The sequence below is a fragment of the Panthera onca genome, chromosome Y (genome assembly GCF_046562875.1).
Source record: "Panthera onca isolate mPanOnc1 chromosome Y, mPanOnc1 haplotype 2, whole genome shotgun sequence".
Classification (NCBI taxonomy): Eukaryota; Metazoa; Chordata; class Mammalia; order Carnivora; family Felidae; genus Panthera; species Panthera onca.
The window spans coordinates 28,511,353-28,527,845 of NC_138358.1; the positions used below are offsets into that span (position 1 = coordinate 28,511,353).

Sequence of the window (16,493 nt, forward strand, 5' to 3'; positions counted from 1 at the left end):
ATCCATCCCCTATCCATCCATCCATCCACCATCCATCCATCCCCTATCCATCCACCATCCATCCATCCATCCATCCATCCACCATCCATCCATCCCCCATCCATCCATCCATCCATCCATCCATCCATCCATCCATCGACACTTGTGTTGTTTCCACGTTCTGGCTCTCGTACTTCGTGTTAATGCCAAGTATCTGTTCGTGTACCTGCTTTAACTGCTTGCTGCATTTTCTGTGTCGAATTATATCTCCTTCCTGTTTGTGGAGGAGCTGAAGCATTTTCTCTTGTTGGTTTTCTTTTCTTTTTCTGCTCCCCTTGCGTAGGGCTTTCCTTTGTCTCTTCTTCCCACCCTCCTTCAGTGCCAGGTAATCACACGGACAGTCTGATACAGATCTTTGTGTCCTTAAAGCGCGCACACAAACACACACACACACACACACACACACACACACACACACACACGACTCAGGCTCTGCGCTGTCAGGGCAGAGCCCCACACGGGGCTTGAATTCAGGAGCCATGAGATCATGACCTGAGCCGAGGTCAAGAATTGGACACTCAACCGACTGAGCCACCCAGATGCCCCTACATACTGAATTTTCGACCCAGGAATGCCTCCTTTTCTCATCCCACTCGTGATAAACCCACTTCTTTTTGCCCTTGCGTTTTCATTGTTTTTTAGCCTCTACGCGAGGGGCGGAGCCCCGCAATGAACCGTTATTAATTAACAAGCGGATTGGCCGACATGATTCATCCTGTTTCTCCTTCTCTAGGCTCAGATTTTAAGTCGTTTGTGGCCACCTGGACCCCTCGTCTCTGCCCGCAAGCCCCAAGGGATGACTAAATACTTGTACATTGTGTCTTTGAATATTGTGGCTCTTATCAGTAACCCCCCACGGCGTTGCCCATTCTCTCCATACCAGAAAAGCCTTAGTAGTGGAGATTTGAAGGAAAGATGAGCCAGGGGCACCAGGGCCCTCAGGATTTTTTTTTTTTTTTTTTGTAGCCTTGTTTTTCGACTCCTTGGGGAGTACTCCACAGCGCACTTGATATATAGTGACTTTCGTAGGATTGTTATTGATGCTTTGTTGGATCTTATTGAGAGATTTGTGGGACAGATGTGTCTCCATATATCCATACACACCACTGTCCTGCGCCCCACTCAGTCGTTAGTGTGTGACATTTGTCCCTGTGATGTTGGGATTTTTGGCAAGAAATAGATGTTTGCTCTTTGTCCCTGGCACCGAGGCCCTAAAACCCTTGGAATTTCCTAAGTGAGCAGAGTGACAAAGGTGGCTTTTGTTATGTGAATGAGGTGACTTTTGGAGAACCTCCCTCCCCCCACCCAGGGCAGAGGGCTGGTTGCCGGGGAAACTAATCCTGTAATTGGAGGCTTGGGCTGCTCAGACCCACCCCACATCTCCGGGGAGGGGAGAGGGGCTGGAGTTTGCGTTAATCCCCAAAGGCCAATGATTTCATCAACCTCGCCTACTGGATGAAGCCTCTATGAAATCCCAGAAAGACGGGGCTTGGGAGTTTCCAAGTTGGTTGGCGTACTTGGGGAGATTTGGAGGAGACTGCTCACCTGGAGAGAGCACGGACGGTTCCCCACACCTTGACCCCCCGCTTCTCTTCCATCTCGGCCATTCCTGGCTTCTGTCTCTTTATCTGAAGCCGGTGATTTACCTCGTTATGTGTTTCCCCTGAGCTCTGTGAACCGCTCTAGCAGATTAATGGAACCCAAGGAGGGGTCTTGGGAACCTCTCGTCTCTAGCGGGTCAGTCACAAGCACAGGTGACAAGCCGGACTTGGAATTGGCGTCTGAAGTGTCTGTTGGGCCATTGTTGTAGGACTGCGCCCTTCTCCTGCGGGATCTCTGTGGTCTCCAGGTCAACCGTGTCGGAATTGAGTTGAATTGTAGGGTGCCGGGTTGGTGTCCCAGAATCGCTTCATGGTGTGGGGGAAAGAACAGCGATGCGTGTTGAAATTGGGAGCAGAAGGGTAGACACTAAGTCCTATCTTTGCCCAGATATATCTATATCTCAACCCACTCGTGCCCCAAATTGCAGTTCAGCTGGAACGCAGGTGACAGACTGCTCTCGTTGACCCACTCCTTCTGCCTGGATCTCCTGGTCTCCACCCATACAGTCCTTGGATCTATGCACCTTCACTTGGCTGATTAATCCCCAAAGCTCCCTTTCATTCCTTACCACTGGCTGTCTCTTGGCCCTGTTCTAATCTCCCCCATTGTGAATTCTCTCCTGTGCCTTTGAAGGGTGAAATCAGGTTGCATGAAAACATGGCGGTGCATTGTTCTCTAGAGCTGAGAAACGATCTGCGTGTATTTTGATCCTGGCTGTGAATCCGTAGGAGCGACAATAGGATATATCCACAGAATGGGTGCATCCTAATTGGTGAAGAGACTGTGTGCGCGTGCGTGCACACGCACGCACGTACTTACGCATTTGCGAGGTGGGAAGGTAGGGTTCTGCATATTTTTTCAGCTTTTCAACCAAATTCACAGCTGTAGAACACGCTAGTGCCGTGACCTGCGTAGTTTTGGCCACTTGGGGTCTTTTCAAGGGCTGAGCGCCATGCCCAAACTCCGGAACACCATGCTTTTTCCCATGGGTTCTAGCCAAATTTACCACCCGTCCTGTTCCAGAGAAATCCAGAACGTCAGGGGCTTACATACAGCTTTCATTCTACACGTGTACCACCCAGGTGCTATCTGGAGCCCAGACCATATTTGCTCACCAGAACGGTGGATTCATTGTTGGATCCCCACGACAGCAGAGTGTGCCTGCCATATGCATTTGTGACACCGAGCCTTGGTAGTGAAGCCTCCCCGGAAGGAATGTTCTTGCTGTACTAATCAAGAAGTCAGTCGGTGGCCCAGTCGGTTAAGGGTCCGACGTTGGCTGGGGTCACGGTCTCGAGCCCCGCGTCGGGCTCTGTGCTGACAGCTCGGAGCCTGGATCCTGTTTCAGATTCTGGGTCTCTCCATCTCTCTGCCTCTCCCCTGCTCATGCTCTGTGTCTCTCTGTCTCTCAATAATAAATAATCCTTAAAAAAAAAAATGAAAAAAAAGAAGTCAAGGGCGTGTGGCTGCAAGGAAATACTCCTCTGGACTTTCAATGCTAGAGAGAACGTGGCCGTCTGGTCAATCTGTGTCACTGCAAAAAGATTTCTCCAGAAAGTCTGAAGAGCAGCAGAACAGGACCCCCGCCTCTGCCAACACCGTTCGTGCTCCCCATATGCCTTCACGCCTCAATCCCGCACATCATGGGCCCTCCCGGCAGCAGGAAGCAAGAAGGGGAAGCAGGAGACCCGGGCTCGGCTCTCAATAAGTGAAACAGGGACTTCCTGCATGTCCTCACGTCCGCACTCCCTGTACCGGCTTGGAGAGAACACGGCATCCGTGCAGAGGCCGCGAGCGAACAGGTGCCGTCCCGAAAGGCATCCTCACCCCGAAGGCGCTGTGCGTTTGCACACGCATTTCACGGACGCCTTCTGTGTATACGACCGTGGCTTGGTAGCATGTGTACCCGTCAGTGGTCGGCAAAAGGAACATGTGTTTTAATTTTGATTTCATTTCTTATTTTTCTAACGTTCGTTTATTGTTGAGAGAGACAGACAATGAGCAGGGGACGGGCAGAGAGAGGGGGAGACACAATCCGAAATAGGCTCCAGGCTCCGAGCTGTCAGCACAGAGCCCGACGCGGGGCTCGAACTCACAAGGTCACGAGATCACGTGACCTGAGCTAAAATCGGACGCTTAAACGACTGAGCCCCCCCGGGCGCCCCTAAACATGTGTTTTAAATGCTTCCCTTCGGCACAGCAGGGCTTCCCCTTTCCGGGATGGGGAAGGTTTCCTCCCTTCTGCCTCAGGTTTGTGTTTCTCTGCGTGACCTCCTCTCCCGACCCCTGTGCACGCTTCTTCCTTTATGATTTTCTCTCGAGTGCATCTTTCCGGTCCTGGCGAGCTGTCCCCCCGCGTGTGGCTTCGTCTTTATCTTGTTGGCACGGCCTGTCCCAGCAGGCAGGACCCTCTGCTGGAGGTGGACGCCCTGAGCCCGCTTCTCCAAGCAGGGGGGGTTCTCGGTGCATAATTGCACTTTTTCTCGTTTGGTCATGAGGCTGCTTCCTCCTGTCACCTGTTACAAGGGTCCCCAGTCCTGTGGGATCAGAGCCCACCCTGGTGAGCTCATTTTACCTTAATCTCCTCTTTAAGGACCTTATCCCCTAATACGATCACATTTTGAGGTCCTGGGCATAGGGCTTCTGTGTATAATTTTGGGTGACAGAATTCAGCCTGGGGGACACTTTGTTATCACAACATGCTCTTGGGGCTCAGTTGGTGAACTGGCTGACTTCAGCTCAGGTCATGATCTCACAGTTTGTGAGTCCGAGCCCCTCATTGGACTCTCCGCTTAGCACAGAACCCGCTTCGGATTCTGTGTATCCCTCTGCCTCTGTCCCTCCCCCGTGCGCGCGCTCTGTGTCTCAGAAGTAAAATAAACAGCAAAAAACAAACAAACAAAAAACATGGTAGCAGATTACATCTACATACGCATATTCAAGCATCTGTTCCCGTATATGAATATCTCAATAACTATACAGCATCTTTCTTTTTTTTAGGTTTATTTATTTATTTACAGAGAGAGAGTGGGGAAGGGGCAGAGAGCAAGAGAGAGAGAGAGAAAGAATCTGAAACAGGCTGTTTACTGCCAGTGCAGAGCCTGATGCAGGGGTCAAACCCATGAACCATGAGATCGTGAGTTGAGCCGAAATGAAGAGCTAGATCCTTAACCGACTGAGCCCGCCCCGCGCTCCTGTCCATATGGCATCTTACTGTCCGTTCACGCCCGCGCCCTAACGTCTGTGTGTCCCTGGCGCGGCTCTGACTCCCATGTGCCGTCCCGCAGGTTCTGGACGTGCCACGATGAGCGCTTCCTGTACATGCTCATGGAGTTCGTGCCCGGCGGCGAGCTTTTCAGCTACCTGCGGAAGCGAGGCCGCTTCTCCAGCAGCACCGGGCTGTTCTACTCCGCGGAGATCGTCTGCGCCATTGAGTACCTGCACTCAAAGGAGATCGTCTACAGGGACTTGAAGCCGGAAAACATACTGCTGGACAGGGATGGCCACATCAAGCTCACCGACTTTGGGTTCGCCAAGAAACTGGTAGACAAGTAAGTGACCGTTTTCACCCATTTCAGCCCACTCGCCCGGTGCCGCGTCCGGATTTTCTTGAATGCTTATGATTTTTGAGCGACCGTGAGAGTAAGAGCACAGATGCTGGATGGGGCTGAGTTGAGTTCCAGGAGCAAACAATAATTCTATAAGGTGAAATCTTACGCAGTTGGGCATACGATGCCTTTTTTTGGGTGCGCTTCGCCCCATGATCTGCCGTGCTCCATTTAGCTGAGGACATGTTCGGACCTAGTGTGTACGATTATAGAATATACAACGTATAAACGTCCAGCCTTTAGCTTAAGGGAGGGTAATGCACCTGTAATGCCCGTGTGTGTTGATTTCCACGGGTCTTTAGGTGCCGCGAATCACAGAGACCATATTCTCTCTCCGTGAGGAGTAATTCAGCCTTTATAGATACAATTCAGGGCAGACAGTACCGTAAATCCCATGCATTTAAGCCCGGTGCATTCGTAGCATATTTCATCAAAAATACCTCATCAGATATTTCATCAAAAATATTTCATCCAAATAACCTGAAAACAAAAGAAACAAAAAAACCTACAAAACTGATGTGCGATGTGATGGGAGTGTCTACACAGCGTGAAAGAAAATTTTCCACACCCGTCTCTATATCCTTCCGCCTTGCTTGCCTCTTTGGACTCAGAATCTAAAATTCTATCCAAAACCAAACCTTTAGACCCCGACAAGCCCCACATACTGAGTCACCCAGGTGCCCCAAGAAGCCTTGTTTTAAAAAGTAAAATTTTAATAAGATAGCATACGTAACCCACTGCATCTCAAATATGATTATTCCAACACATAACCCCTGCAAACAGTTGGGCGCGTTTACGTGAATTTTTGGTGCGTCTCAGGGTACTACATTTTCATCAGAAACACTTACTCTTTGCTTTAACCCATAAAATTTACAGTTGGGAAGATAGACGCACATGGCCAGGCTTTCCAAAAATACTGGAAACTTTCTCAGCAACTGTAGTGAGTATTGGGTTTTAAATTTAAGTGTAAGGGCGTCTGACTTCGGCTCAGGTCATGATCTTGCAGTTCGTGAGTTCAAGCCCCGCGTCGGGCTCTGTGCTGACAGCTCAGAGCCTGGAGCCTGCTTTGGATTCTGTGTCTCCCTCTCTGTCTACCCCCTCCCCGGCTCGCACTGTCTCTCTCAAAAATGAATAAACATTAAACAAGTTTTAAGTTTAAATTCATTAAAAGTGGATTAAAATTTCAATTCCATAGTCATTCCAGGTCATGATCTCAGGGTTGTGAGTTTGAACCCCATGTTGGGTGTAGAGATTACTTACAAATAAAATCTTAAAAAAAAAAGAAAAGAAAGAAAGAAAAGAAAAATCTCCCCATATTTTTCCATTTCTTGGTGACGTGGGGATGGCTAAGGTGATAATTCTATTCCTCATGTTATGGACACGTCTGCATTTATGAGAACGTTGATTTTGGTCGGAAGCAGTTTTGCACGTTGTGATGCGGTTAACTTCCATCTGATTATCCCCTGTGGAATTTCCCGTATTCCCTTTGTAAGAATAAGGCCCATAAAAGCAAACTGGTCTTCCATACCCCTGTGAACGGAGACCCTATTAACACATCGTAGCTGGTTTAGAATATTGGGGCCGTCCCCCGTTGGCATCACGTCGTAGAAAGTCCTTACACCCCCTTCTCCGCTTTTTGTTTTCTTTAAGTCCTTTTATTTGGAAGTCTGATTCCAACCATCCCGCCTTAAAATGTTTCACGCATTCGCTTGCTTCTAAGTTTGGCGAGCGGTGTTCCTCTGCAGTTACCCCATCGTGTCCATTTAAGACTAAATGGATGACGGTGGTGGTGTAGATAACATCACGCAGTTAATTTACTTAAGACGTTGAGTTCGGGGAAAGAAGGCCTCATTACCATCTCGATCTATTGCTTTTACAAACAACTTCATTTTCCAGGCATGGGCTGTGTAGACCACAAAAACACTCCCCCCGACCCCCCCTTCTTCCTAATTGTTCTTGATTTGCTTGGTGAAGTCTCTCCCTTCTGGGCCAGCTCTGGACCCGTGGTGCCCGTGGGCACATAGTCACGTCCTCTCTTCTGGTTCAGGATTCGACAACAGACCTGATTTTTGCATAAAGGTGGAAGGAAACGTCCACAGGGATCAGCCCAGAAGACGTGGAACCAACCACAGACTCATCTGCAGTAATGTTTTTTGTTTTTTATTAAAATTTTTTTAATGTTTTTATTTATTTTTGAGAGAGAGAGAGACAGAGTGTGAGTGTAAGAGACCCAGAGAGAGAGGGAGACACAGAATCTGAAGCAGGCTCCAGGCTCCGAGCTGTCAGCGCAGAGCCCGATGCGGGGCTAGAACCCACGAGCCGCGAGATTACGGCCTGAGCCGAAGTCGGACGCTTAACCGACTGAGCCACCCAGGTGCTCCTGCAAGAATGGTTTTGAACACATAATGTGGAAAAGTGTGTTTCTCCTGTCTTTTTAATAACATCGCGTGCAGTGTGGTTGAGCACGTAATTCGGTAGTCCACCTGCTTCTTTCGTAGTGACTTAATTTTTTAAGCTTTCCCTCGGTTCTCAATAGCAGGTGTATTTTTTCCCTCCTGTGTCTTAATTTTACAGAACTCTTATTTTCTTAGAGTGAGTTCTTTTTACACTGGTGTTTCTTATTGTTGCGTGAAACTATTTATCACACACTTTCTATTCTGCACGTAGCTTTCCTAGCAGATGAAGGGGCACGCTAGAATTATTTTTCATTTTCTGAAGTGATCAAAAGAAAATACTGACGCATTTACTTCAGTTATTCTGTTGTAGTTTAAAAAAATTTTTTTTGTGTTTATTTTTGAGAGACATTGAGAGAGAGAGTGAGTGAGGGAGGGGCAGAGAGAGAGGGAGACAGAGCCTGAAGCAGGCTCCAGGCTCTGAGGTGTCAGCACAGAGCCCGATGCGGAGCTCGAACTCATGAACCGCGAGATCACGACCTGAGCCGAAGTCGGATGCCTAACCGACTGAGCTACCCAGGCGCCTCTGTAGTTTTTAAAATTCACATGTTTCATTGAGTGCCATCCTTTGGATTTTTGTGCCTGACATCTTGCTAGTAATAAGTAACATTGTTCCCAGTCTTTAACAATAGTTCCTTAACGTTCTCAAACACCCACCAGAGGGGAGAAAATTGTTGACCTTGAATCCTGTATGCCTCTCACCCAGATTCAGTGGGCATCAAACCTTTGCCACCTGATTTGAGGGTTTTTTTTTTTTTTGGCTTTATTTATTTATTTTTTTTATTATGAAATTTATTGTCAAATTGGTTTCCATACAGCACCCAGTGCTCAACCTGATTTGAGTTTTTACCTCTCCCACATTTTTGTTTCTTACATTATTTATTTTTTATTTTTTCAAACTTTTTTTTAAGTTTATTTATTTTGAGACAGACAGAGCAAGTGGGGGAGGAGTAGAGAGAAGGAGAGAGAGAATCCCAAGCAGGCTCTGCTCTGTCAGCACAGAGCTTGACTTGGGGCTTGATCTCATGAACGGTGAGATCCTGATCTGAGCCAAAACCAAGAGTCAGACGCTCAACTGACTGAGCCACCCAGGCGCCACTGTTTGGTACATTTTAAAGTAATTACTCACCATGCTATCTCTAATGGAGAATGATTTAAAAAAATAACATCAATACTTTATCACATTTTTTTTGATGTTTATTTTTGAGAGAGAGAGATAGAGAGCAGGTGAGGGGCAGAGGGAGAGGGAGACACAGAATCCGAAGCAGGCTTCAGGCTCCGAGCTGTCAGCACAGAGCCCGATGCAGGGCTTGAACCCATGAGCTGTGAGATCATGACCTGAGCCGAAGTCCCACGCTCAACCGACTGAACCTCCCAGGCACCCCAATGCCCTGAGGATATTTGCCATCCACTGCTTTGCTCATCGGTGAAGTGAAAATTATTCCTACTCCTTAGGATTGTTGGTAAGAATGGATGGATCTGCTAATTGGAAAGTACATACTTAGGACAGTTCCAGGCACATAGTAAGCACTGAGCATACATATGTTGCTTTTGACTTTATCATCCCTGCCATCAGCATCACCATCATTACCACTATGACCATCCATTGTCATCACCTTCATCACCATCACCACCATTATCATCATCACCTTGACCATCATGACCACCATGATCACCAAGATCACCACCATCACCATCACCACCATGACCGCCATCACTAGGACCACCATCATCATCACCTTGACCATCATCACTGTGACCATCGTCACCACCTTGACCATCATGACCACCATGATTGCCGAGATCACCACCATGACCATCATCACTATGACTGTCATCATCACCATGACCATCATCATCACCTTGACCATCATCACTGTGACCATCATCATTATCACCTTGACCATCATCACTATGACTGTCATCATCACCTTGACCATCATCATCACCTTGACCATCATCACTGTGACCATCATCATCATCACCTTGACCATCATCATCATCACCTTGACCATCATCACTATGACCGTCATCATCACTGTGACCATCATCATCATCACCATGACCATCATCACTATGACCGTCATCATCACCTTGACCATCGTCATCACCTTGACCATCATCACTGTGACCATCATCATCATCACCTTGACCATCATCATCACCTTGACCGTCATCACTATGACCATCATCATCACCCTGACCATCATCACTATGACTGTCATCATCACCTTGACCATCATCATCACCATGACCATCATCATCACTATGATCACCATGATCGCCGAGATCACCACCACGACCATCACTGCCATGACCATCACCACCATGACCATCATCACTATGACAGTCATCATCACCATCACCATCATCATCAATATCCTCACCATCATCATCACCGTCATCACCATCACAACCATCTCCATCACCACCATTACTGTGGACTGAATTGTGTCTCTCCAGAATTCATATATTGAAACTTTAACCCCCTGAAGTGACTGCGTTTGGATATACTGCTTTTAGGAGGTACTTGAGGTTAAATGAGGTCAGGAGAATGAGATCCTAGTATGATAGGATTGATGGCTGCCTCCTCACCGTGTCCTCACATGGTAGAAAGAGATGTCTTGTGTCTGTCCCCCTCCTTATAAGGACACCAGTTACTGAGTTAGTCTATCTTCATCCAATATTACCTCGTCTTAACTTGATTCCATCAGCAAGATCCTATTTCCAAATAAGATCACATCCACAGGCTCTGGGGTTTAGGACTTTTGGGGGGAGACCGTTCACCTCCATACAGGTGTCATGACGAGCGATTCGAGGTGCGCTTTGCAGAGTCGTGTTTTTCTTCCGTTAACGCGCCCACGGCAGTGGAAGTGATAGCCGTGCACAAACGGAGAACCTCGGGTGTCCCCTTGCCTTCTCTCCAAGAGCCGAGTGAGCTGAGAGACACGAGACCAGGTGCATAGACAATTCACAGCCTGCACCGGTAGTGTCTGCGTAACATCCAGGGCTGTCTGTCTGTCTTTACCTACTTACTGAGGTCCGAAGCTCTCTGTTGCAATTTACGCCTCTCTGTGCAGCCAAGAAGCACCAGACGCTTTTGCCGGAGGCTCTTCCTCTAGAGAGGCATCTGCCTACCCCAGGCCACTTAGAAATTCCCTCTGTGCCCCTTACGCTAGGACAGAGCCAGAAAGATACTCCCCTTTCCAAGTGGAAGTGGAGACGCTGTACCTAATGTATATATAATGCGGCCACCTGTGCATTTAGGAGCTCAGAGCCCGATTGCCAGCTGGCTTCAGGCAGCCTTGGGAGCCCGTAAGTTGGCAAGGTGGGCAGAGGTGTTCTGGAGATGGGCTCAGGGTCTCACGTGTCAGAGTCTTAGTGGGCGAGGGGTCGTCAGCCATCCAGCGAGACCACGTGGGAGTCAGTATGACCATCTTCTGGACCTCCAAACTTGGGTTTTCAGAGGTTTTCTGTTCCCTGCCTTCAGTTGGCTTATGTTCCCTTAGACGACACACCGTGTCCCGTAGAACGTGCGGGTCCAGCCCGCACGTGCTTCAGAAGGAAGGTTCTGTGTGTGAGTGGCCGGCTTGGGGAGTGCGTGCCTTTCCCACGGCTGCCGTAACAAAGCACCGTGACCGGGGGGCCTCGGATGATGACATTCTGCGGTTCCCTCACTTTTAGCCCACGGTCCTCTGCGCGGGGCTAGAAGCTACATTTTTGGCAAGTCTCACCTCCTCTGTGGAGAAAATCCTTCCCAAAGCCCCCCCCTTGCTCCATTTCAACCCCAAATATCCCAGGGTCCCTTAACCTCAGGATTTCTAGAAGCCACTGGAGAGACTAACATGACCTTGAACCCACAGACACCTTGAAAACGCGTCAGATCTTTTCGGGAAAAGGTGGAAAGTTCACAGCACTTCCTCCCCGAGGACAGAAGTACTTTGTTGCTGGGGGCTCTTGATGGGACCCCCAAGACAGGAAGTTATGAACAAATTCTTGCATTTGTTTTCCGTATCATTTCCTAGGAAAACCAGTACTGTGGCTTTTTTGCGTTTCGAGTAATAATGGTGAAGCGACAGCCAACGGCGGGTGGTGGTCAAACCGAGCATGTATTTTTGCTTGTATCGGGATAGATGAGTGTTGGTAAGGGAACCAATCCTGGTTCACAATGCCAGTATCTCTGTCCAGCGCTGTGTGTCTGCGGGATGGGGAGGGACATGGCTGTGATGGCCGAAGCCATTGTCACGCGAGGTCCTCCTGAGACGCACGCATTCGCCGACCCCAGCTAACTCTTCTGTGCGTGCTGTTCTCTGTCCCCAGGACGTGGACGCTTTGTGGCACGCCCGAGTACCTGGCCCCCGAAGTCATCCAGAGCAAGGGCCACGGGAGAGCTGTGGACTGGTGGGCGCTTGGCATCCTGATATTTGAGATGCATTCGGGGTGAGTAGGGCTCCCATGGAGAAAAAGGAAGTCCACTTGCTGACGGGGTACCTCCCTTTCCTGCTTCTAGAACCGTACTTTCCGCTGGCAAATACCTGTGCCAGTTTCCCAGTCGGTGCCACCATGACCACGGGGACCCACAGGTAAGTGCGCTTTCGTAAGAGCAAAAGCGCCCACCACAAGCACCGGCCGTTGGGACCTCTACCCTGTGTCTAAGTGTTCCTGCCTCCCGTGAATATAATATTCAATCTTCCGCTTGGACCCTTTTGGAGCAGTGGACAGAGCTAAGCAATTACAGCACGTTTCGGATGAAAGTAAATAAATCCGCATGGAGTTCAGGACGTTATGAAGGAGCAGCGAGCCAGTAAGCAGAGAGCGTGCCCATGGTCGCTTTGCGTGAGGTTTGCAAAGTCACCCTGTCCCGTCGTCCGGATGCCAGAGGTGTTTCACATGTTATCAAGGCATCGTCATGGTGAAAAACTCCTGTCTGGCTTAGGATGCTCTTTTACCAGAAGCATAAAGCAAGCATCCCATGCTTAGCAAGTGTGGACGTGGGGACTCCTCCTGGTCCCATGGAGGAAGAGCTCTTCTCTGATGGTGCGGACGACGGGCGTCTGGTGTGTCAGGTGCCAGGAGACTGGCGGGGGGCTCCTGGATGTGCGGGCCTCGCTCCCTGTCCTTTGTCCTCTGTCTTTAGCTTCCTTGTTTCCTGCTGGGGAGGTCAGCAGACACTCGGCCAAACCTGGACCCCATTCCACACCTGATATCCCTGTAGGGCAAGACCAGAGATTTTTGCCTGGAAACCTTCCCCTTCGGTTTGAAAAAAAATGATGGAAACGGGTGTATTTCTGCACGGAGGGTGTGGCCAGCATGGAATCTGTGAAAGCCTGAATTTCTTTGTGTGTCTATTGATTATCTCAGTATTTAGCAACTGTTTACCTATATATTTATCATGTTTTAGCTATCATGTGTCTGTCGTCTATGATCACCTCTCTACCAGTCTGTCTATGCATTCTGTGTATCTATCCTATCTGTTTGTGTATCTAATCCACTTGTCTCTATATACCTACCTGTCTGTCTATCCATCCATCCATCTATCCAGCTCTCCATCTATATTTATCTATCTCTGTATCTATCATCTATCAACGTGTCTATCTGCCTACCTATCTGTCTTTCTGCCTATCTATCTACCTACCTACCTGTCTTTGTATCTATCCGATCTTTCTGTCCATCTGTCTGTTTACCTGTCTATCATCTGTGTATGTATCTATCTATTCATCTATCTCTCCCATCTCTCCGTCCATCCATCCACCCATGCATCCATCCATTACCCATCACCTATCTGTCATCTATCTGGTCTTCTGTATTTTCCATTAACTCTTCGCTCAGATGTCTTTAGCAAATCACACAGAAACAAATTTCTTAATAGACACCCAGCCTGTGAAGTGCCAGGCAGACCAGAAGGTTAATATGAATCACACACAGGGTTCATCTATCAAGAAGATAAAACGGTTGTGAATATTTATACGTCCAAATTCATCAGATTCCCCTCAGACGGCCTGCAGCATATATCCCTTCCTTCATATTATTGACCGCTAGAGGTCACCATTGCTTAACAATAAATGAACCTTGGCGTCCAGGGCTTTAATAGATGAGGTTATGAGCAAGGTTTTCTTTGTATTACTAGGTACGTTCTGTTAGGATACATTCTACTTACAGAATATAATAATGGGAAATATTGTTAGTAAGTACAGTTTTGGAACATATTGTTAGACTATAAGGAAACTATTGGAATTAAATAGAATAAAATAAAATTAGATTATAATAGGGCATATTCGAATGAATATATTAGGATAATTATGTAAATAATTATTGGGATGATTAAAATACTATTAGGATATATATAATCCATTCAAATATTAGAAAACACTGTATTAGAATATTAGAAAATGGAATGTTTCTTTTTTTAATGGAATATCATTGATTTCTAATATATTTCTAATATAATATTAGGAGTAGAATAGAAAATAGTGCAGGTACCTGTGCGTTTACACTAACGTATTTCTGTTTTACACATCTCCAGTTGGAGTGAGTCTGGGTTTTCTGGAGGGATTTCTTTTACTTTTCTTTTTTTTTAAATATTTATTTATTTATTTATTTATTTATTTATTTATTTATTTTGCTTATTTAATTTTGAGAGACAGAGAGAGACAGAGCATGAACAGGGGAGGGGCAGAGAGAGAGGGGAGACATAGAATCGGAAGCAGGCTCCAGGCTCTGAGCTGTCAGCACAGAGCCCCACGCGGAGCTCGAACTCACAAACCGTGAGATCATGACCTGAGCCGAAGTCGGACGCTGAAGCCACTGAGCCCCCCAGGTGCCCCTGGAGGGATTTCTTGACAGTGATGACTGTCTATGCCGCAAGCCTGGCTGATCCCTCCTGGGCATTCTTTGGCTCCTGCAGTTGTACGAGACTCTGCCCTCACCTGGACCCGTTCTGAATTTCCTCCTTGCCCCCTCCAGCTGCTCCCTGTGTTGGCCAGGGGACATTTCCCTGGCTGGAGCTGGAGTTGTCCCCCACACACACCAACGAGGCCACCATTGCTGGAGTTGGATGGGGAAAACAAAAACAAAAACGTATCCACATTCAGCTCTGCCGTTAGAAAAAAAAGGCCATCGCAAAACTCCTCAAAGACGCTTCAGGAACCCTAGGGTTCCCTGGGACCCCGTATTGAGAATCGTGGCCAGCCGGCTTCACCGAGTGCCCCTCAGACTCTTTCTTACCCTACACTCGGCCCCTCACCCCCTCGCACAGCCCAGCTCGTTGTCTTTGCCCCTTTTTCTACAGGATGCACGTTTTACGTTTTCTACCAAGTCCCAGGTCTTTGAGGAAAAGCAGCGAAAAGAATGGTGAACGGGTCGCACCTGCCCTTTCTGTTTTCTCTGCAGAAAAGTTCTTTCTTCTTGACAAACTCTTCCCTCGAACCCATGTCCCCCAGGCTCGCCCCCCGTGTGGTTTTCTAAGAGGGTGATGGGGAACGTGACGGCACGATGTGGTGCCTCTTTCTGGACGATCCATTCTACTGGAAGGTGTAGGTGGCTGGGTCGGATCTGGAAAAGACATCATGCAGCGATGATCTTCTTTTTCCGCTTGTTAAACTCCTGCTGACATAGCTTCCCGGTGACGCGGTCCTGTGATGCCTGCTTCCTGAGAACACTTTGTTTCACGCCGTCCGTAACGGTCGTTAGGTACGTATGACACATTTTCTCCTGGTGTCGGACGAGCGCGTTTCCCCGATGAAATCATACGGCCCGGTGTCCTCAGATGGGCTCGCCACCCAAGAATGGACGACGACGACTCTCCCAACCCTGGTTACACAAAGCATCTGGCAGATGAGGGAAGGTTGACTCGGGAGCTGTTAACTTGATAGGCGTAGTCGGATGGTGAGGACCGGCTGAGAATCTGCGTGCGTGTAGACCTTTCCTCCCGAGCCTGGTCTGGCCGGGTTCGCAGTACGAGGCAGCTCGTAACTCTGGAAGCAACCGTGGTTGGAAGAGTTGGAGTCACCAAACCCTAATCACCGGCCGCTCCGAGACACGGCGCTTGTCTGCACGACGCTGAGTCTCTGTTTATGGATCTGGAACGTCACTTCAGAAAAAAACGCGATTTCATGCCTGCATCACCCACGGCCACACGTTCACCTTTATGCAGCGTTTTCCACGTCTCCTTCTCACCTGCCTCCTCTCCCTCAACGTGCCCATTAATTTCCTTTCTTTGTACGTTCTGTTCTGTTCTTTGTTTTTTCCATTTTCCACTTCTCTGTAATATACGTGCAGAGGTAATGGGTCTATTCTGTGTATCAGTAGCTGGCAAGACAGATGGCTAAAACCATGGTGGCTTGGGATAGGAATTTATCGTTTTTCTGTTCTGGAGACCCGAAGGTTGAGATCCAGGCATGGGCAGGGCTGCTGAGATCCAGCAGGCTCCAGGGGACGGTCCTTCCTGCCTCTTCCAGCTTCTGGAGCTCCAGGCGTCCCTGGGCTCGTGGCCGTGTCCCTCCCGTCTCTGCCTCCCCCTTCACGCGGCTTCTCCTCTGTGTCTGTGTGTCTCTTTTGTCTCTTACAAGGACATCTGCCATTGGATTCAGGGCCATCCTCAATCAGGATCGGCTCATCTCATATCCTTCACTTACCCACATTTTCAAAGAGTCTCCAAATAAGCTCCTATTCACAGATTGGCAGGGTAAGAAGGTGAAAAAAATTGAAAAAAATAAAAACAACTGTACTCTTTTGTTTTCTGTCATTTGTTTTTATTTTTTTTCAATTTTTTGGTTTTTTTTTAAATGTTTAT

At 48.2% G+C, this 16,493-nt stretch overlaps 1 protein-coding gene across 2 annotated transcripts in view; it reads left to right on the forward strand.

The window, feature by feature from the left end:
- LOC145714924 (cAMP-dependent protein kinase catalytic subunit PRKX) overlaps positions 1-16,493 on the forward strand; it is a 72,900-nt gene that overhangs the window by 38,588 nt on the left and 17,819 nt on the right. For both annotated transcript variants that reach the window (XM_081794453.1, XM_081794452.1), the window contains exons 3-4: positions 4,929-5,192; positions 12,023-12,142. In XM_081794453.1, the coding sequence (XP_081650579.1) occupies positions 4,929-5,192; positions 12,023-12,142 (384 nt within the window). The remainder of the gene's footprint in view (positions 1-4,928; positions 5,193-12,022; positions 12,143-16,493) is intronic.